The 18,340-nt window shown below is 59.2% G+C and overlaps 4 protein-coding genes across 5 annotated transcripts; 2 read left to right on the top strand and 2 right to left on the bottom strand.

Moving 5' to 3' along the window:
* The first annotated feature begins 126 nt into the window (after positions 1 to 126).
* On the top strand, positions 127 to 1,375 carry ICAM4 (intercellular adhesion molecule 4 (Landsteiner-Wiener blood group)). Its single transcript, XM_057490087.1, has 3 exons — positions 127 to 595; positions 715 to 1,020; positions 1,165 to 1,375. The coding sequence occupies exons 1-3, from the start codon at positions 199 to 201 to the stop codon at positions 1,278 to 1,280; spliced, it is 819 nt and encodes a 272-aa protein (XP_057346070.1). The 5' UTR covers positions 127 to 198; the 3' UTR covers positions 1,281 to 1,375.
* A 1,116-nt stretch (positions 1,376 to 2,491) lies between these two features.
* ICAM5 (intercellular adhesion molecule 5) lies at positions 2,492 to 9,388 on the top strand. The gene is made up of 11 exons (XM_036903310.2): positions 2,492 to 3,014; positions 3,940 to 4,209; positions 4,400 to 4,720; positions 4,930 to 5,217; positions 5,575 to 5,829; positions 5,962 to 6,210; positions 6,681 to 6,923; positions 7,010 to 7,288; positions 7,372 to 7,611; positions 8,028 to 8,294; positions 8,978 to 9,388. Exons 1-11 carry the CDS (start codon positions 2,933 to 2,935, stop codon positions 9,247 to 9,249), a joined length of 2,766 nt encoding a protein of 921 aa, XP_036759205.2. The 5' UTR covers positions 2,492 to 2,932; the 3' UTR covers positions 9,250 to 9,388.
* Positions 9,389 to 12,382: 2,994 nt separating this feature from the next.
* Positions 12,383 to 14,805, bottom strand: ZGLP1 (zinc finger GATA like protein 1). Its single transcript, XM_057489526.1, has 5 exons — positions 14,684 to 14,805; positions 14,295 to 14,506; positions 13,691 to 14,044; positions 12,546 to 12,639; positions 12,383 to 12,403 (listed from the first exon to the last, which is right to left on the bottom strand). Exons 2-4 carry the CDS (start codon positions 14,429 to 14,431, stop codon positions 12,615 to 12,617), a joined length of 516 nt encoding a protein of 171 aa, XP_057345509.1. The 5' UTR covers positions 14,432 to 14,506; positions 14,684 to 14,805; the 3' UTR covers positions 12,383 to 12,403; positions 12,546 to 12,614.
* Positions 14,806 to 14,934: 129 nt separating this feature from the next.
* Positions 14,935 to 18,217, bottom strand: FDX2 (ferredoxin 2). Of its 2 annotated transcripts, none has more exons than XM_036903284.2 (5): positions 18,037 to 18,217; positions 17,896 to 17,950; positions 17,662 to 17,765; positions 15,636 to 15,723; positions 14,935 to 15,371 (listed from the first exon to the last, which is right to left on the bottom strand). In XM_036903284.2, exons 1-5 carry the CDS (start codon positions 18,179 to 18,181, stop codon positions 15,215 to 15,217), a joined length of 549 nt encoding a protein of 182 aa, XP_036759179.2. In that variant the 5' UTR covers positions 18,182 to 18,217; the 3' UTR covers positions 14,935 to 15,214. The 2 variants fall into 2 exon arrangements, with proteins under 2 accessions (XP_036759179.2, XP_036759170.2); XM_036903275.2 differs by having other exon boundaries at positions 17,598 to 17,704.
* Positions 18,218 to 18,340: the final 123 nt, after the last annotated feature.

The following is an 18,340-nucleotide window of genomic DNA, read 5'->3' as shown; positions in this document are numbered from 1 at the left end:
GCCGTGACATGCTTTTTAGTGGGGTCGGGAAACCCATTCTTGGGCTGAGGGAAGGGATCTATGTGGCAGGGTGCCTGGGTCCTGTAGGAGCTCTGTCTCTCTCCGGGTGGGGCCAAGGAGGTGGGGCTGCAGGACTTCTTATCTTCAAAGCCAGCCTTGGTTCCCTGGTGCGGGGCCCCTCAGTCTCGACTCTTTGCCATGGGGTCTCTGTGCCCCATCTCGCTGCTGGTTTTGCTGGCGGCCACCTCCGCGGGAGGCGGGAGCACGCGGAGGCACCGGGCGGCAGGGACGCAAGGTCACGGAGGCAGCTTTCCCGCGTCCTCGGCGACCTCAGCGCAGCTGTTCTGGGTGCGCTTAAGCCCCAAGTTTACCACCGTGCAGCCGGGGGACTCAGTGTGGCTCAACTGCAGCAGCAGCTGCCCCCTGCCGTTGAACTTCAGCCTCAGCACTCCGCTGCGGCGGGGCAAGTCCCACAGTGGACCCGGCTGGGTATCCTACCAGCTGCTGGATGTGAGGGCCTGGAGCTCCGACGTGCGCTGCTTCGTCACCTGCGCAGGAGAAATGCTGTGGGCCGCGGCCAGGATCAACACCTACAGTGAGGGACTGGGGCTCGGGATCGACTGGGTGGATGGGAAGGGACGGGTGGGGAGGGGAAGTTGACAGTCGCGATAGGGGGCGCTCGTGGACCTGACTCAGCTGCCCCCTCTGCTTTAGAACGGCCACGCAGCGTGATCCTGGAGCCTCCGATCCCAGAGGACGGTCTGTACACTCTACGCTGCCACGTGACCCACGTGTTCCCTGTGGGCTTCCTAGTGGTGACTCTGAGGATCGGCGGCCGGGTCATCTACTCCGAGAGCCTAGAGCGCTTCACCAGCCAGGATCTGGCCAACGTGACACTGACTTACACGTTGCGCCCCAGGCCCCGCGACTTCTGGCAACCCGTGACCTGCCACGCGCGCCTCACTCTCAATGGCCAGGTAGTTCGCAACAGCTCGGCACCCATCATGCTGACAGTCTTCGGTGAGGTGCTTTTATGATCCTGGGGATTTGGGGAGGGTTTGGAAAGGTTATTACCCTAGGAAGTTGCACAGGCCAACCATGAGCCCCACGCCAGTTGTCACACTTCCATATGCCTCGTTCCTAATTCTCACCTATTGTCCCCAGCTTGGAGCCCCACGTCCAAAACCTTGGCCTCCACCTCCATCACAGCCTTTGTGGGGATCCTTCTTGTCGTGGGGGCCATTTACCTGCGAAAGCGCCTATTGCAGTCCAGGGGATAGAGGGGGTGGTCCATGCTGGCTGAACCAGAGGAAGATGGAATCCGGGACAATCTGGGGAACTCTGCCTGGATCAATAAAGCCTCCCTCAGCCTCTGTCCCGGGCCTAAATGTCTTCCATTAATGCCCTTCCTCCGAGGAAGTGTTCTTCTCCATTCTAAGTTTTGTCCATGCCTTAGACTAGCTTTCTCCAAGTTCTTTGTCTCTCTCAGGACACCTCAGGTTTCCTCACTCTGTTCCACCTGGGATTCCCTAGAGCCCCAATCCTTCTGCATTCCCAGCCTGTGTAGTAAAAATGTCTCCTGCAGGGATTATCAGTGCGGTGCAGAAGGGCACAGGCTGGGCCCCTGGAGGCTTTGGGTTGTGGGCGGGCTTTTTCGGGGTGTGTCTTTTCCTGATTGGCTTCACCGCTACCACGCAGCAGCTCTGATTGGATGTTGTTTCCTCTCCATTTCCACCCCCCCCACCTTAGACCCTGCACTTTGGGGGAGCAGAGGAATGGCATGAGAACAGATCCCCAAGTTCGCATGAGCACATTAGGGGAGGGCTTGTGTGTGAAAGCACAAGTGAGCGGGGTCACACAGACACACTGAAGGACGTGGATGCAAAGAAAAGGTACCCATTTGGAGACTACGGGGAAGGCGCAATGAGATGATCCACGGGGGGGTGTTAACATATTTGCTGGCAACGTCTCGACAGTCACCGGGCCTGGTGGGCACATGAGGGTGGGGGGGTGTCAAAGTTTGGGGCCAGGATGCGGTGTCAAAAGTGTCACAGTTGGTCTCTTGGTCTCGCGTGGACAGCGAATCAACTCCGGGCCCCCACTGGATGCCTGACAGGGCCCTCACGGTGCAGGGCTCCGCCCGCCGCTCAGAAAACGAATTCAGAGGCTCGCGCTCACACTCGCCGCGTAGACACGTGCCCGCTGCACGCTGGGTAAATACAGACCCAGAGCTGAGCCGACCCTAATTTAGACGCCCCTGAACGCTGCGCGCATGCACACGTGTTCCCGACTCGCTGGCACTTTCGTCCCCGCCCCCAGTGTCGCGTGCGGGGGCGGAGCCGGAGGGGGACTTGAGCCGTGGCTGTAATGCTCAGCTCTTCGGAGTCAAAAGGAGAAGGAGCAGTGAGGGAGGCATCCTGAATACCCCCCTAGAACCATGCATTCCCCATACCGCGCTTCCCAGATTTGCCCAAGGGGCGCTGGTGGGAGGAACAAAATGTGGGGCGGAGCTCTAAGTCCAGCTTATTATCATAGCATCTAAGCTAGGGATGGGGTGGGGGTTTGAGAAGGGCAACCCAGCATCCCCCCACCTCCGCGTCGCCGCCGCTTGAAATGACGCGGGAGCGCGCGGCCGCCCCCAGAAGGCTCCGGGAGATGGGGCCGACCTCCACGTAGACCCCGGGGGTCGCTCGCTCCTGCCAACACTCCTTCGCCAAGGCCGGGAGCCTTGCGCACGCTCGCCCTCCGCCCCCCCCCGCCGCCTCTGCCACCGCCCCCTCCTTGGAAACCAAGTTACCAACGTTAAACCAATCCCCGGGCGCAACTGTGCCTCCTCCACACCCCACCCGCCGCGCCGTGCCGCGCCGCGCGGTCTTCTAGCCCAGCTCAGCGCTCGCGTCCCCTCGCCTCCTGCGCTTCCCCGGCGGCGGCGATGCCCGGGCCCTCGCCAGGGCTGCGCCGGGGGCTGCTCGGCCTCTGGGCTGCCCTGGGCCTGGGGCTCCTCCGCCTCTCAGGTAAGAGCCGGGTCCCTGCTCAGGGTGGACAGGGCGGGGGTGGAGTTCCCGGACCTGAGAAGCGGCCAAAAGCCCCTCCCAGCTCCCTCCTTCGCCTCTCTCCCGAGCTCCTGCCCCACCTTAAACCCTGGCCTTCTCCTCTATCCCTTCCCACCAACACACCGTGGAGACCTTGATCGCCCAGGTCTCTACCTTCTTCGAGACCTTGGGTGTTCTGCATCCCACCTCTCACCCTGGAGACCCCGTGTCTCCCTTGTCCCCTCCCGGGGCACCGCCTCACGTCTGCTATGCATCACGGTCCACGGATTTCTATCTTCCCTACTTGCGGTGCGTGAAGACCCGATCTCTCAACTGCCGTGACTCAGAAGCGCTGTTCCCGCTCCACCCGGAGCCCTGGCAACCGAGTTCTCGGCTGTTCCCGCTGTTCCTTCCATAAGCCCAGCCCTGCGTCCCTTTTCCGTGCTTTTCCCCCGGTTTTGGAGTCCTCACTTATTCTTGACTCAGTCTCATCTCTCCGTGGCCTTTGCCTCAACCTCAGTCTCCCTCAAGCTCTTGCAGGGTATGCTGCAAGAACCGTGAGAACCAGTTCGTTTCCCTACCCCCACCGAGGGCCCCTTCCTCCCAGCATTGCTGTGTGCATCGAGGAACCCCATCTTTCCTCTCATCTTCCCCTCCCCTCGTGCTTTCTCACCACTCCATTGGCACCTTGAAGACCAGGACTCTACTGCCAAGTCCCAGGGACATCCTCGTGGTTTCCACCCTGGGAGCACGCCTCCAGACCTGAGGCCTGGGCGGGACGCGGTACTCCTGAGTTATTTCGTGGCTGTGGCCTCTAATCATTCCCCGGGAATCCCTGATTAGACATAGGGGTACTAAGATTCCAGGGAGGTGGCTCCCCAGGCTGAGTCTGCGTTTTCCCGGGCAGCGGTCGCGCAGGAGCCTTTCTGGGCGGACTTGCAGCCTCGCGTGGCGCTCGTGGAGCGCGGGGGCTCGTTGTGGCTGAATTGCAGCACCAATTGCCCACGGCCTGAGCGTGGGGGCCTGGAGACCTCGCTGCGGCGGAATGGGACACAGAGGGGTTTGCGCTGGCTGGCGCGGCAGCTGGTGGACATCCGCGAGCCGGAGACCCAGCCGGTCTGCTTCTTCCGCTGTGCGCGGCGCACACTACAGGCGCGTGGGCTCATTCGCACTTTTCGTAAGTTCTCTGCTGCCAAGCTGGGACTCGACTGCTTTCCCTCCCTTCCAAGCCCCGCCCCCTGGGTCGCGGGGTCCACCCCCAGGCCCCACCCTCTGAATCCCCACGTCCTCCCCTTCTTGGCCCCTGGGTTCCACACTACTTATTGCTGAGCCCTGACGTTTTCAAGAGCCGTGGTTCCCCCTTGCAGAGCGGCCGGATCGCGTAGAGCTGGTGCCGCTTCCTGCCTGGCAACCTGTGGGCGAGAACTTCACCCTGAGCTGTAGGGTCCCCGGCGCTGGGCCTCGGGGGAGCCTCACATTGACCTTGCTGCGGGGCGCCCAGGAACTGATTCGCCGCAGCTTTGCCGGGGAGCCACCCCGAGCGCGCGGTGCGGTGCTCACCGCCACGGTCCTGGCGCGGAGGGAGGACCATGGGGCTAATTTCTCGTGCCTCGCGGAGCTGGACCTGCGGCCGCAGGGTCTGGGGCTGTTTGAAAACACCTCGGCCCCCAGAGAGCTCCGAACCTTCGGTGAGTGGGTGTGAGGAGAAGGAAACCAAGAGGGATCGGTCGGTGTTTAAGAAGTTTGGAGGCAGAAAAATCCAAATTCTACTCTTACTCCAAAAGTTGTCTTCCCCTCTGTACCTTGAGGATAATATTTATCCTATAGTGCAGGTAATGTGCTTAGTACATATTAAGTGTTCAATATGTAAGTTCAAGCTCTGTTTTTCCACTCCCAGCGCTGTCTCCAGACCCCCCGCGCCTCGCTGCCCCTCGGCTCTTGGAAGTGGGTTCAGAAAGACCCGTGAGCTGCGCCTTGGACGGGCTGTTTCCAGCCTCGGAGGCTGGGGTCTACCTGGCGCTGGAGGATCAGAGATTGAGTCCAGATATCACCCTCAAGGGGGACGCGCTCATGGCCACCGCCACAGCCACAGCGAGCGCAGAGCAGGAGGGCGCCAGGCAGCTGGTCTGCACCGTGACCCTAGGGGGCGAGAGCCGCGAGACCCGGGAGAACGTGACTGTGTACAGTAAGAGGAAGTGTAGGGGGAACTCTGCGGCTCGGGGGTGGAGCCTGAGGAACGCGAAGGCGGGGCGAATGAGTGGGCGGGGCCCAGAATCCCCCAAAGGGGCGGGGCAGATGGAGTACAGACTGGTTAGCTGGAGAGGCGGAGTCAAGGTCTCAAGCCCCGCCAAGAACTCTACAGCTGCGCCTGACCACCTCCAGGGGGCAGGGCGAGCAGGGGGCGGAGTCTAAGCGGCTCAGGAGGCAGGGCGAGGTACCCACAGTTTGGAAGCTGCGCCGGGAGGGTTCAGGCAGGTAAGGGCAGCCTTGACCCGCAGAAGGGACGTGGTCAGTGGGCTCCCAGCCAATGCCCCGCCCCCAGGCTTCCCGGCACCCCTTCTGACCTTGAGCGAGCCCAACGCCCCAGCGGGGAAGACGGTGACAGTAATCTGCGAAGGTGGGGCCCGAGCGGTGGTCGCACTGGACGGAATTCCAGCCGCGGGCCCGGGGCAGCCCGCCCAGCTCCAGCTAAACGCCACCGAGAACGACGACAGGCGCGGCTTCTTCTGCGACGCCACCCTGGAGGTGGACGGAGAGACCCTGAGCAAGAATCAGAGTGCGGAGCTGCGCGTCCTGTGTGAGTTGGCCTCTAACTTCTCGCCTCCCTCCTCGTGGTCTCCAAGGCCCTCCCTGGGCCCTAGGTGTCGTGGAAGTGGGGCTTTTCCTCAAGACCATGTCTAGCTTCTCTGTGTACCACTCCTGCCCGCAGTCGCACCCCGGATGGATGATTCGGACTGTCCCGGGAGCTGGACGTGGTCAGAGGGCCCAGAGCAGACGCTGCACTGCGAGGCCCGCGGAAACCCAGCGCCCTCAGTGCACTGCGCGCGGCCCGACGGCGGAGCCGTGCTGGCGCTGGGCCTGCTGGGTCCGGTCACTCGCGCGCTCGCCGGCACCTACCGCTGCACCGCCGCCAACATCCAGGGCGAGGCGGTCAAGGATGTGACTCTGACGGTGGAGTGTGAGTGGGGGTGCGCAAGGCACATGTCTGTCTGGGTCTCGGGGTGAAGGGGTGACCAGTCTACAGAGAAGAGTGGGAACAGGGTCTGCGGTGTGCCTTTGATTGTGATTTGGGGAAAGGGAAGGAGGCTGGTGAGCAGCATTAGGGGAAGATCTTGGAGAAGAACTGAGGGGAAGCGGTAGGACTGTCCATAGGGGTTTGGGAAGTAGCTTTTGGGCACAGTCTTGGAAAGGTGGGCGCTCCAAGCCATCTAACAGTTTTTAGGCCAAAGACTGGGGAAGGGTTCTGTGGACACTTTGCAAGAAGCGCCCCTCAGGGCTCACGAAGCCCCCAAATACACGGTTTGTTCGGGAGTCCCTGTGCAGGTATAGCCTGTCCAGCCCTTCATGGCCACCCTAGGATGGGAAAGAGGCTCTAGGGATATTAGGCTGGTCTTGAGACCTCAAATCCAACAACACTCCCCCCTGCAGACGCCCCAGCACTGGACAGTGTGGGCTGCCCGGAACGCCTTACATGGCTGGAAGGAACAGAGGCCTCTCTGAGCTGTGTGGCGCACGGGGTCCCGCCGCCCACCGTGAGCTGTGTGCGCTCTGGAGAGGAGAACATCATGGAGGGTCTGCTGCTTGTGGCCAGGGAGCACGCAGGCACCTACCGCTGTGAGGCCACCAATGCTCGAGGCTCTGCAGCCAAAAATGTGGTTGTCACAGTGGAATGTGAGCGGAGAAGCCCAGGGCAAGGTAGGATATTTTCGGATGACCCAGGCATGAATTCTATTCCTGTGTGACCCTCTGCTTTCTAGATGGTCCCCGTTTTGAAGAGCTGAGCTGCCCCAGCAATTGGACTTGGGTGGAAGGATCTGGGCGGCTGTTTTCTTGTGAGGTCGATGGGAGGCCGGAGCCAAGCGTGCAGTGTATCGGCTCCGGGGGCACCAGTGAGGGGGTGCCTCTGCCACTGGCCCTCCCAGAGCCCAGTCCTGGAGTGCCCAGCATCCCAAGTGAACTGCCTCCCGGAGTCTACATCTGCAACGCCACCAACCGGCACGGCTCCATGGTCAAGACAGTCTCCGTGAGCGCGGAGTGTGAGCAGGGCCCAGGCGGTTGGGGAGTAGCAGGTGCCCCGGGGTCCGGGCCCCTCCCTGACGACCCCGTGGCTGCTTTGCAGCGCCGCCGCAGATGAATGAGTCCACCTGTCCAAGTCACCAGACGTGGCTAGAAGGAGCCGAGGCTACCTCCCTGGCTTGCGCCGCCCGTGGTCGCCCCTTCCCGCAAGTGCGCTGCTCCCGAGAGGGCGTACCCCAGCCTCAAAGGCTGCGCGTGTCGCGAGAGGATGCAGGCACCTACCGCTGCTTGGCCACCAACGTGCACGGCACCGAGGCCAGGACTGTCACCGTGGGCGTGGAATGTGAGTGGCAGCAGCACCAGAGAGAAGGCCCGCGGTCCCCAGAACAGTGACTTGCAGCGCTGGGATTGCCAGGGGAGTTAAAGGGCACTTCACTCAGTCCCATTTTTGAGTACAAGGAATCCCAACCTAAACCTGAGGGTAATGAAAACTAGGGAACAGGAGCCCGGCCCCTCTCAAGTTCTGGGTCAAAAGGGCGTTGGTGCGGGTCCCCACCTTCTCCCATTCCGTGAAGCAAAGAGCGGGATTTTAGTCCAGACAACAGCCCGATTGTAGCGTCTGGTGGCTCTGATGGGAGCAGGATTCTTGCCTGCCCGTCTGGGGAGGGATGGTCTCAGGTTGCAGGGGTGGAAGGAGAGCACGTGGTCGGAGGCTGCGCGGGCGCTGAGCACCCCCTGTCCAACCTCCTGCCCTTGCAGACCGGCCGATAGTGACGGAGCTGACCGCCTCGCCTTCAGGAGGCGTGCGGCCAGGCGGGAACTTCACGTTGACCTGCCGTGCCGAGGCCTGGCCTCCCGCCCAGATCAGCTGGCGCGCGCCCCCGGGGGCGCTCAACATCGGCCTGTCGAGCAACAACAGCACGCTGAGCGTGGCGGGCGCCATGGGCAGCCACGGCGGCGAATACGAGTGCGCGGCCACCAACGCCCATGGGCGCCACGCACGGCGCATAACCGTGCGCGTGGCTGGTGAGTGGCAGCTGGGGGACGGGGTGAGCGATTTGCAGGAGGCGTGGCCTGCGCCCTCGGGCTTCCTGACCCAGGCCCTGCCTCCCTATCAGTCCCCACCAGATAAGACTGAAATAAATCAGGGTAGAAGACAGGGGACCCCGGGCGGGCGGGGCTTTAACGGCAGGTTGAGGGTGGGAGGTGGAGGGGTGTGACTGTTAATTTGGGCTGGGTTCTTCGTGGTGGAGACTTGATCCAGTTCACCCTCCTCCACTGTGTCACTGTGAAGGGATTTTGGAGAGGAATCAGGGACAGAGGATGGGGTGGGGGTCCCAACTAGATCCCCTCCCCTACTTCGTGTATCTCTGGGGCTGGGGTCTTTCTGGGGTGAAGGAATGACCCCGCGCCCATCCCTACCCTCATCCTTTTGAGGGTGAGGAGAGTTAGTTGGCATGTGGGTATCCCTGGGGCTAGAGGCTCAGAGCCCTATGGGCTGCTGAAGTACCGTGTGAAATGAGTCTGGGGTAGCACTGGCGCTGGGAGTGGCCTTACTGGAGTCACCTCTCCTCTGGGGTTCCCTGCAAGGTCTCTAAGAGCTGACCGTGTGCCTGTGGAGAGGGGACAGAGGTGACCAGGGCGTGGCATCCCGTGGTGGTGGTGAGAATCCCGAGCTGCTCCACCCTCTGAGGGTCTCCATCCCTTAGGTCCGTGGCTGTGGGTCGCTGTAGGCGGTGCGGCAGGGGGCGCAGCGCTGCTGGCTGCGGGGGCCGGCCTGGCCTTCTACGTGCAATCTACGGCCTGCAAGAAGGGCGAGTATAATGTACAGGAGGCCGAGAGCTCGGGCGAAGCCGTGTGCCTCAACGGCGCAGGTGGCTCGGGCGGGGGCACGGGCGTAGAAGGTGGAACAGAGGCTGCGGGCGCCGCGGAGGCGCCTGCAGGGGGAGAGGTCTTTGCTATCCAGCTGACCTCAGCGTGAGCCCGCTTCCCTTTCCCCGCGGGCCGGGGGACGCCCCCTAGACTCACACTGGGGCTTATTTATTTTATTTATTTATTATTCACTTCGAAGGGCATCACTCCCCTTTTCTTCTCCACCCCAATAAAATTTTTATAAGGGACATCCGGTCGGTCTGCTTAATTCTCTGAGATGTGGGAGCAGTCCAGGGTTTGCATCCCAAGCCCGCCGGTTATTCATACAAAGCTCTGCTTTTGTTTTTGAGGGCCTACTGTGTGTCCGGCCCAATCCAAGCTGCCTTGTCATGGCGTGACCTGGAGCTCGTGTTCTCCTTGCCCCTGTTTCCTGCTCTGACCAGACCCTTGGGCCGGGGTGGGGATTCCTGCTCCTTCCTCCCTTTCTCCACAGCTTATCTCTTCCGTGCAGCACTGCCCTCTAATCCGGCTACCTTCTGGGCGTGGGAGCTGGTGCTTCCCCCAGGCCTGTTCTGGGCACAGCTCAGGCTGCCTTCCCAGGATGGGTGGGGGCCCTTCCCAGGGGTCTGGCCATTGGGCCCCTGCTCTCAGGCCTGGCCAGACAGGGGCTGCAGCTATGGGTGCCCGTCCTATTAAAAGGTGCACCCCTGCCCCACCCTCAACCTTCCTCCATCGTGCGTCTGCCCACTGTGCCTCCGTTTACTCCCAACCTGCCTTTCAACTGGTCTCATTGGGATTCAGAAAAATGGAACAGGGAATCAGCTGCAACCTGCAATGTGCACCCCCCTCCCCCACCTCCCACCTCCCTGCATAAGGAGAGAGCAGCTAGGCCTCCCCCCACCGCAAGTCTCCTCCTCCCCGAAAAGCAGGAACAGAGCCAGAGGGAAGGAAGCAGCCCTGGAAGCTCCAGCATCATCAGCTGCCCACTGGAAATATTTCATGAGCAAAGAAGAGAGCCGGTAAAAGGGGCACTAGAGGCCACACCAGTGCCAGGGACATGAGACAAGGTGCGAGGGTGGGGCAGCCCCTGCTGTCCCATCCCCCACCTTGATTACCTCTCTGCTTCCACTGGCCGCCTGGCGGTTTCTTGAGCCCCATGAAGTCCTGCCTGCCACAGGACCTTTGCTCTTGTCATTCCTCTGCCTGCAGTGTCCTCACCTCAAACAGTCCCATAGCTAGTTCTTTATCCTGTGTCTCACTGAAAATAGCACCTCCTCAGAGAGGCCTTCTGCAAGAACCATGGCTAGGGTAGCTCCCAGCTCTGCCTTCCATACTTTAGTTTTTCTGTAGCAGCAATCACTACTCGATATTCTGTTAGTTAACTGAATCTCTGTCTACTGTCGCTCTCTAATATTGGCTTCGCTAGGGCATGGATCGTTATCAGTGTTCCCACTGGGGCCTGGTGCATAGTAGTTGCTCAGTAAATGCTGAATAAATGGATAAAAGCCATGAGTTTGCAGAAACATAGTCTGAGAACTTCGTGTGTTCAATGTATATCCCCAAAGAGCTTCTCCACACTAGGCAGTGGGGTGGCCTATCATGGTCAGGGGCGCTGATGTGGCAGTGGCTTTGAACCTCATAAGTCATGCCCAAGGAGCACAGATGAATGTGAAATAGTCCTGATTCAGTAGAAAATGGAAAATTCTGGGAAGTTCTAAGACGGAGACTAGTGAGGGGCTGAATGACCACCTGATGTGGCATGGGAGTTGGGTGTCTATTTTTGACTAGGTGGTCAAGAAAGGCACAGTGTTTGGGGCTGATCACCGCCCTCCCCCACCCCTGCCACCTCAAATGATGAGAAGGTGGCAGCTCTGTAAGCTGTGAGGGGCAGGTGTTCAGGGCTGAAGAAGGGTGGGATGGCATGGGTCAGGGATCTGAAAGGGGAGGGATCTGGGGCCAGGCCTTCCTCCCAGGCCCACCCAGCAGAGACAAAGGGGGGCTCACCTTCCTGGGGCGTGTGGCCAGGCAGGTCTCACCCCCACCGGAGGGACCACAGCTGTCCTGGCTTCACTGCTCCCACCCTTGATTCCCACCTCCTACCTCCCTGCCCGTCACCACTGGTGGCCTGTGTGTCCTGGAAGATAATGGTAGGGCTGAGCTCTGCCCAGGGCCCGACTCAGTTTGGGGACACCCCATCAGAATCCCAGAGATTCAGATTCTCCTTTGGGGAGACAGATCGGAGGAGGACACAGCAGAGACTGGTACGTATGAGGACACAGGCAGGTGACAAGCTGCAAGCAGGGGTGGAGCTGGCAGATGAAGGGCCCACTGTGTGTCACTGTATCATGTGTGGGGTTCCTGTGTGCAGATGTGTATGTCTATCAGTGGATGTGTGTCATCAATGCATGTGTCTTTCTGTCTTGGTCTCTGTGTCTCACGGGAGGATCTGTTGAGAGAGAGAGTGTGTGTGTGTGTGTGTGTGTCACCATGTCTCACGGGAGGATCTGTTGAGTGTGTGTGTATGTGTGTGTGTGACCATGTCTGTCCATCTCTGTCTGTGATGGCTGTTTCCCTGTGTGTGTGTGTGTGTGACCATGTCTGTCCATCTCTGTCTGTGATGGCTGTTTCCCTGTATGATACTCCGTGGTGAATGTAGCTAATTCCCTGTGGAGGGCTGGTATCTGAATATATGACTCCATGTGTGTGTTGTAGCCTTCAGAACCCCAGTAAGAAAACACCTGCCCCCACATTCCCTGGATCAGGGAGAGGCAGGGAGGGTGCGCAGGTGGGAACCCCGGAGTCACAGCTCCTTCTCTGAGTAGTTCTGCTCTTTATTGGTATTCATGTTAACAAAATTGAGTGTCACAGCTGAGAGCATTTCCTGAGCAGACGCTCAGCCAAGCCTGGCTGGAGCAGAGGCAATGGAGGCCAGTTGACCCCCTGAGACAGGGGCCCTGGGGCCTGAGGCCTGGGTCTTCCACCTGGGATCCCTGAATGGGGAAGGGGCAGAGAGGAAGCAAGTTAGACCCCTCAAGACCCAAGTGTTCTTCCCCATTCCTCCTAGGAGGGCTTCTGCCCATTCTCCCCCCTGGAGAAACTGAGGCAGCAGAGCCTTGGCTGGGTGAGGAAGGGCTTACCCATCCTGAGCTGTGCCTTGGTGGGGGCCCAGGGATACCCCGCATCTGCCACATAGCCTCTTGGGCTGGATATTTTTCCTGGGCACCAGCCAGCAGCTGGAGCACCGGGTGCCATATTTCTTATACCTGGAGTAGGGGTACAAAAAACCAACATCAGGATGCAGGAGGGGCCCAGAAACCGCCACAAAGGAACCACTTCCCAGAATCCCAAGTTGGGGTGATTTGGGACCCCCTCTCCAAACCCCGCTCCATCCTCCATTCTGAGGACCTGATACCACAGGCATTGCAGAGAGGAGTCCCATCTTCCGCATCTCTCCAAAGTGGGGTCCTCTGGGTCTTACAGGAAGCACAGCGCCGGGGCCCTGAAGAGGCAGAGGTCAAAGGGTAGAGGTCAGAGACCAAGAGTCTGAGCTTAGGAGGCCTGTGTGGAGTAGGGCATTTTGTGGGGGTCTCTGTGAAGTTCCCCACCCCTGGGCTCTGGGCGTTGCCAAATCTAAGGAGGAGGGGAAGCCAGGAAGGGAGACAGATGGTACAGCTCGGCAGAGGAGGAATCTGGAGGTGGGGTGACTCAGCCCGACTGGAGCGGGGAGCTGTGACTCCTGGATGGGTCTAAATGGGGAAGGAGGATGGGAGAAAGACAGGGAAGACAGGAAATTGCCCCCACCTCCAACACTTACGGCTCTCAGGCGTCAGGGACTCACCCAGAGCCTCGCTGCCTCTGGAGCTGGCCTCAGGGCCCCTGGCAGGGACTGCAGGGGGCCCTGGAGAGCTGCTGCTGCAGGCCAGGCTGGGGAGTAGACAAGTCATCAGCATGTGTCCCATGCCGGGCAGCTCCCCAAAATGAGACTTACTATTAAGGTAACAGGCATTCCCTGAGGAAGTATCTGATGTCTGAAAGGCCTGGCTTTGCCCCTCACTGCTCATAAGAACAAGGATTATCATTTGGAGATGTGAGAAGCCTGGGGCCAGCCTAACAGCTTGAAATCCCATTTCTCCTATGTCCTCTCTGTGTGACCCTGAACAAGTGAATCTGTCCTCTAGGCCTCAGTTTCCACATCTGTAACATGGGCTTCACAGAGCTCCAGTGAGCCCACATACACCAAGTGCTACCTGTTACCTCTTATTGTTGTTCCTGATAAACGGTAGCCATTATCATTATTGGAAAAACTGAGCAGCAGCAGCCCTCAGGATGGGCAGGCCCTTCTTATAAAAAGGACTTGGGTTTAGACCTGGACATGAGTGGCTTACAGCTGTGGGGCTGGGACTGGCACCAGTCTGATGTCTTGCCCAGAGACTGGGTCATTTGTAAAGCAGGGCTGGTGTGGGAGTCCAGGAGCAGATGCGTGGAAGCCCCTGCCCCCACCATTATCATAAATACTTGCACGAAGGGCCCAGTCCTGGGCCGCCCCCTACCTGTAGCTGTGTATGATCTGTAGGCTGGAATCCGGATTTATCTGAAACTTCAGAGTCACCCCCTCGAACTGGGGATCCACTTTCTCAGCACCCTGCTGGGGGTTCGACTGCTTCCGGGGCCTCCTCTGGGCTGGGGGAGCCTCCCAGGACCCCAGGCTGTGGCGTTGCTGGCTGATTGGGGTCAGCATGTTCCTGGCATCCTGGGCCAGGGGTAGGGGTCGCAGAGTCCCCAGGGCCTTCAGCTCCCAGCAGGGCCCCAGGGCCTGGGTGTCCCCCCAGTTGGGGGGGCCCTCTGCCGTCTCTTGGAGGAAGCTCAGGGCAGTGACTGAGTCCTGGCATGCAGACCAGAAGGACCTGGGGACAAGGGGTCGTATGACCTCGCCTTCCCTCGGCAGTACCTATATAAGCCTCAAAGACGTGGGCTGAGGGGGATTGTGGCCTCAGACCCCCATGTGACCCAAAGTATCCTTGGGGACTAGAACCTCTCTTTTGTAAATACCAGTAACTAACATTGTGACCCCTGGGTAACCCCAGGAGCCCGAGGTCATGACGCTTTGACCACTGGATGGGTCAGGTTCGGGGAAGGAGCCTCTCATTAACGCACCTGCCACTTAGTCTGCCGCATCCCGGGGTCCTTAGCGCCTGCTGGACAGGGGAGTCCGGGGGCAGCTTGGGGTCCAGACGGGGCTGTGCCAGCAGCCCTCGCAGCTTCAAGAAGTCCGGGGCAGGATCGGCCTCCATCGAACTCCAGCTCGCCCCCACTTCCAAAATCAAGCCCGTCCCTGTTCCTGCCCCGGGCCACCCAAACAGCCGCACCTGTATGGGGCGGTACCCGCCGGTCAGGCGCTCCAGGCAGAGGGCGCAATGAACCCCACCTGAGCAAGTGAGGCGGGGCCTGCAGGGCCCGATACCCCGGGCAGGCGATGCCGGGTGCCCACTTCCGCATGCCCACCCTCGGGCCTGCACACCCCTCTTCTCAGGTGGCTTGCACACCTCTCGCCGCCAAGGGCGGCCTAGGCCCCTCCGAATCCCTCCGCGGCTTCTGGGGCGGGGCGTTGCACGCTGACCCACGTGGGCTCTCAGACTCCTAGGCCTTCTTCAGGGACGGGTTTACAGGCCTCCGCCTCAGTTCCCCACGGGCCCCATCACTGCCGTGGAAGGGGAGAGTTGGGAGTCTGGAAGATACAGTGTAGACCCTGTGGTCGGGCCTCCCCCGCCCCCACAAGAACACAAAAGTCCTGGAGGTCTGTGAAACCGTTTTATTGTCACTCCAACTCAATTCCACCCATCTACACTCCCATTCTCAGGAGTTTGGGGGTGGTCACCACAGCAGGGGCCCTGTCCACCACCAGAGCCTGGCCATGGGGTCTCTCTGAAGCAAGGGCTTTGTTTGGTCTTCTGGATGCTTCTGACATGTCTCTCCGGCCTGTCCAAGCTCTGGGCTGGGCTGGCAACTTAGCTCTTCCTCCAGTCCTGGTGCTGGAGCTATGGGTATCTGGGACCATGGGAGTCCAACTGCCCGTGTCAGTGGGGCTTGGGCACATGGCCATCCACGTAGAAGTTCCTGGTGATCTTGGGGAGGGTGAATTCAGCTCCTTCCAGCTCGGGCATGAGCACAATCTGGCAGCCCAGCCTGGAGTTCTCCTGGAGGAGGGGGGCCATGTCCAGCATGTCGTCCTCCCTGGGGAAAGGAGGACAGCAGTTAGCAGTGGGCACACTGGTCCAGCTGGTAAGGGCACAGAGGGCAGGAAGGAGGCACCTCTCAGGCTGTGGGTTTGGGAAGGGGTGGCAGCAGGGTGAGTCTCGGGGAGCAATCAGAAGAGCAGTAGCCCTGCCAGCAGCTGGAGGTGGGAGAAGAGCTGGGGCTGCCCAGGGGACAATGAAAATGCAGAGGCTCAGGGGCCAAACTCTGCAACCTAGAGCTGGGAGGGGCTGCTCTGCTCACCTTTCATCAGGAGGAGGCAGAAGGTCCAGGTGGTCCTCACTTACGTAGACGTGGCAGGTGGAGCAGGCCAGGGAGGCTTCACAGGCCCCTGGGGGCAACAAGTGAGGGAATGCCGGTGAGGGGCACAGTCAGGCAGGTGCCATTTGGTGAAAGACGTTAAGGAGAAGCCCTTTGTTTCTCCCTGCTGCCCCCACCTTTCCCTCCCTGGCCTGCACACCCTCCCTGTCATTTACTCAGCTAGCTGTTCCTGAGCTGTGTCTGGGTTTTGCAAGGGGATGTTCAGGATGTCCTGTTTCCCAAGACTCCCCAGCAGGCTGAGGACCAGGCTAGGTGCTTGGAACCACTGAGTGTAGATTTGACTTTGGTGTAGCTCAGAGGTGAAAGGCCATGCAGGATCCCTGTAGTCTGGGGGCCTTTGCTGAAACCCTGTCACTGTGCTGGGCAGATGTGTTCCCTTTTCCCTGTTGCTCCTGAAGGAAGTACTGGCTCATCTGGTGTGGCAGGAAAAGGGTCAAGGAATAAGGGTTGACAGATGCAGAAGCTGGGGTTTTATGCTTGCCCCTGGATACATTCTCGACTTTTGGATTGATCCCCAATTACTGTGCTTGGGAATAATGTCCCCCCCATCCCCCAGCCTAAAACCCTCCAAAGGGTTTTTGCGGCCAGCATAAAATCCAAATTCTGTCACTCAGTCCTTGAGAGTCTCCCACCTCTCCCCAACTCATTCCACTTCAGCCACACTGGCTCCCTTGCTCAACTCCAACACACTAAGTTCATCCCCACCACAGGACCTTTACACTTGCTGTACTCTTGGTCTGGAATACTCTTCCCTCCACTTTCTCCATGGCTAGATCCTTTTTGTCTTCCATGACTCAACTGTGCCCCAGATCCCCCACTTCTTGTTTCTTATCCATCCCCACCTCCTCGAATGATTGAATCAGGTCCCCTGTTACATTCAACCAACAAATAACCCTATATATTTTTTTCAGACCACCCTGCCCACTTGTTCACTATATGATTACATGTCTATGTGGGAATATTGTCCCTAATATATTGAAATTAGTGCTAAATGACAGGGACCTAATCTGTTTTGTGTATCACTACCTGGCAAACAGTAGGTGTGCAGTATTCACAGAAGAGCAGCCCTAAGGTTAGTGGCTAAAACACGCTGGGTTTGAATCTAGTTTTGACATTTAATTGAACTTGGGCCTGGTCTACTTAACCTGGAACTCAGTCTCCTCATCTATAAAATGAGATAACAATATCCTCTATGGCATAAAGTTGTCATTGAAGACTCAACCTGTTAATGTGTGTTTAACACACTTCAAGTAAAGACCACTGTTTCTTTCCTTCAACAAATACTGATAATAACACCTGTTACATCTAAATAGCCACACACATAACTGATAAGTGTGAATAAGATAAACAGGGTGTCTCATCTCATCCTGGGGAGAGATGACAAAAAGGAAAGAAAACTGTAAGCCGTACTAGGAAGACAATAGAACGCCCTGATATGGTGGAGTGCTTGGGCACAGGGACTTTAGCTGGGCTGAGAAAGATGATGTTTACGTTGAGACTGGAAGGATGCAAAGAAGCTAGAAGATGGGGTAGGAAAGCCATTCAGATGAGAACAGCAAGTGCAAAGGCCCTGAGGCAGGGATAAACTTGGCAGTTTGAGGAACAGCAAGATAGCTAGTGTGACTGGTCTCTAAAGGAAGGAGGGAAAGAATGCAAACTCCCAGAGGGCAGTTCTAGTAACCTCTAGTAAATGATCTATAATTGCTGAAAGAATGAAGGTTAAGAGCTGGCCAGGGGATGAGATCAGTGGTGAGGAGTCTGGATTTTTACCATGTCTGGTGGGCAGCCATGTTAGGGTTAAGTAGTGCAGAGACTTATCTGATTTGTGGGTTTTGTTTTAACGAATCAACAGGACCTCCCCAATTCCCCTTGCCCGGCTCCCACCTTCCAGGTCCACCCCATGGCGCTGGGCCAGGTGTAGAACATTGTCCCCAACTCTGCCGCTCACCGGAATCCGCTGGCCTGACCGGTCTACAAACACCACGTTCACCCTGAGGACAGATGGGGGTGCGGATGCCGAAATGGACGATGGGCCCGGGGCCCTGGTGGAATCTAGGGTTAGGAAGGTGGGGTTGAGGCTTGATGGATAGGGGAGTAGGGCAACGCAGAACGGGGAACCTGGGACGGGGAATGCAGGAGACTCGTGGGATGAGGGACGGGGGCCTTGGCCCCCCACACTCACACGTCCCCGGGCCGCTCGGGACCACTGGCTTCCTCCTCCCGCGCTGGGCTCGAGCCTGGAAAACGGTTGGGTGAGCGGCCGCTCCCCGCCCAGCCTAAGTCCGACAGGTTAACACCGCCCCACTTAAGGCGCTCCAGGTACCTGTCACCCGGAATTTCCTGACTGTCGCTGGCGCTGCCGCCTCCCCCGACCCCCAAAAGGCCCCAGGGCGGCTCCACCAGGTACCCCTGGCTGCCCGCAGGAGGAACCCCGCATTCACGCCGCCCCGCGATACGGAAGCGGCCATGACAGACGTCACGTGACCCGCGGGCTAGGCATGCTCAGTGGCGGACAGGGAGGCGAAGGGCCCGTAATTACCCAAATAAAAGTGCGGGCATTTGCGTGGGTTATGCACAGCAGCCTAGGCGGGAGAGCAGCATGACCTGCGGGGCCATCCCAACCTCCC

This window comes from Manis pentadactyla, chromosome 12 (assembly GCF_030020395.1).
Source record: "Manis pentadactyla isolate mManPen7 chromosome 12, mManPen7.hap1, whole genome shotgun sequence".
Lineage (NCBI taxonomy): Eukaryota > Metazoa > Chordata > Mammalia > Pholidota > Manidae > Manis > Manis pentadactyla.
This window is presented reverse-complemented; position numbering and strand designations above follow the sequence as displayed.

Bases quoted from the DNA above. Each gene is read 5' to 3' on its own strand.
- ICAM4 (XM_057490087.1), top strand. From the start codon at position 199: ATGGGGTCTCTGTGCCCCATCTCGCTGCTGGTTTTGCTGGCGGCCACC. The intron at 596-714 runs GTGAGGGACTGG...CCTCTGCTTTAG, and splicing joins GGCCAGGATCAACACCTACA to AACGGCCACGCAGCGTGATC. The intron at 1,021-1,164 runs GTGAGGTGCTTT...TATTGTCCCCAG, and splicing joins CATCATGCTGACAGTCTTCG to CTTGGAGCCCCACGTCCAAA.
- ICAM5 (XM_036903310.2), top strand. From the start codon at position 2,933: ATGCCCGGGCCCTCGCCAGGGCTGCGCCGGGGGCTGCTCGGCCTCTGG. The intron at 6,924-7,009 runs GTGAGCGGAGAA...TCTGCTTTCTAG, and splicing joins TGTGGTTGTCACAGTGGAAT to ATGGTCCCCGTTTTGAAGAG. The intron at 7,289-7,371 runs GTGAGCAGGGCC...GCTGCTTTGCAG, and splicing joins AGTCTCCGTGAGCGCGGAGT to CGCCGCCGCAGATGAATGAG.
- ZGLP1 (XM_057489526.1), bottom strand. From the start codon at position 14,431: ATGGAGGCCGATCCTGCCCCGGACTTCTTGAAGCTGCGAGGGCTGCTG. The intron at 14,045-14,294 runs GTGCGTTAATGA...CCTTGTCCCCAG, and splicing joins TGCGGCAGACTAAGTGGCAG to GTCCTTCTGGTCTGCATGCC. The intron at 12,640-13,690 runs GTAGGGGGCGGC...CTGCCTCTTCAG, and splicing joins CAGATCATACACAGCTACAG to GGCCCCGGCGCTGTGCTTCC.
- FDX2 (XM_036903275.2), bottom strand. From the start codon at position 18,181: ATGGCCGCTTCCGTATCGCGGGGCGGCGTGAATGCGGGGTTCCTCCTG. The intron at 17,705-17,895 runs GTGAGTGTGGGG...ATCTGTCCTCAG, and splicing joins CCCGAGCGGCCCGGGGACGT to GGTGAACGTGGTGTTTGTAG. The intron at 15,724-17,597 runs GTGGGAGCCGGG...TGTTGCCCCCAG, and splicing joins CCATGGGGTGGACCTGGAAG to GGGCCTGTGAAGCCTCCCTG.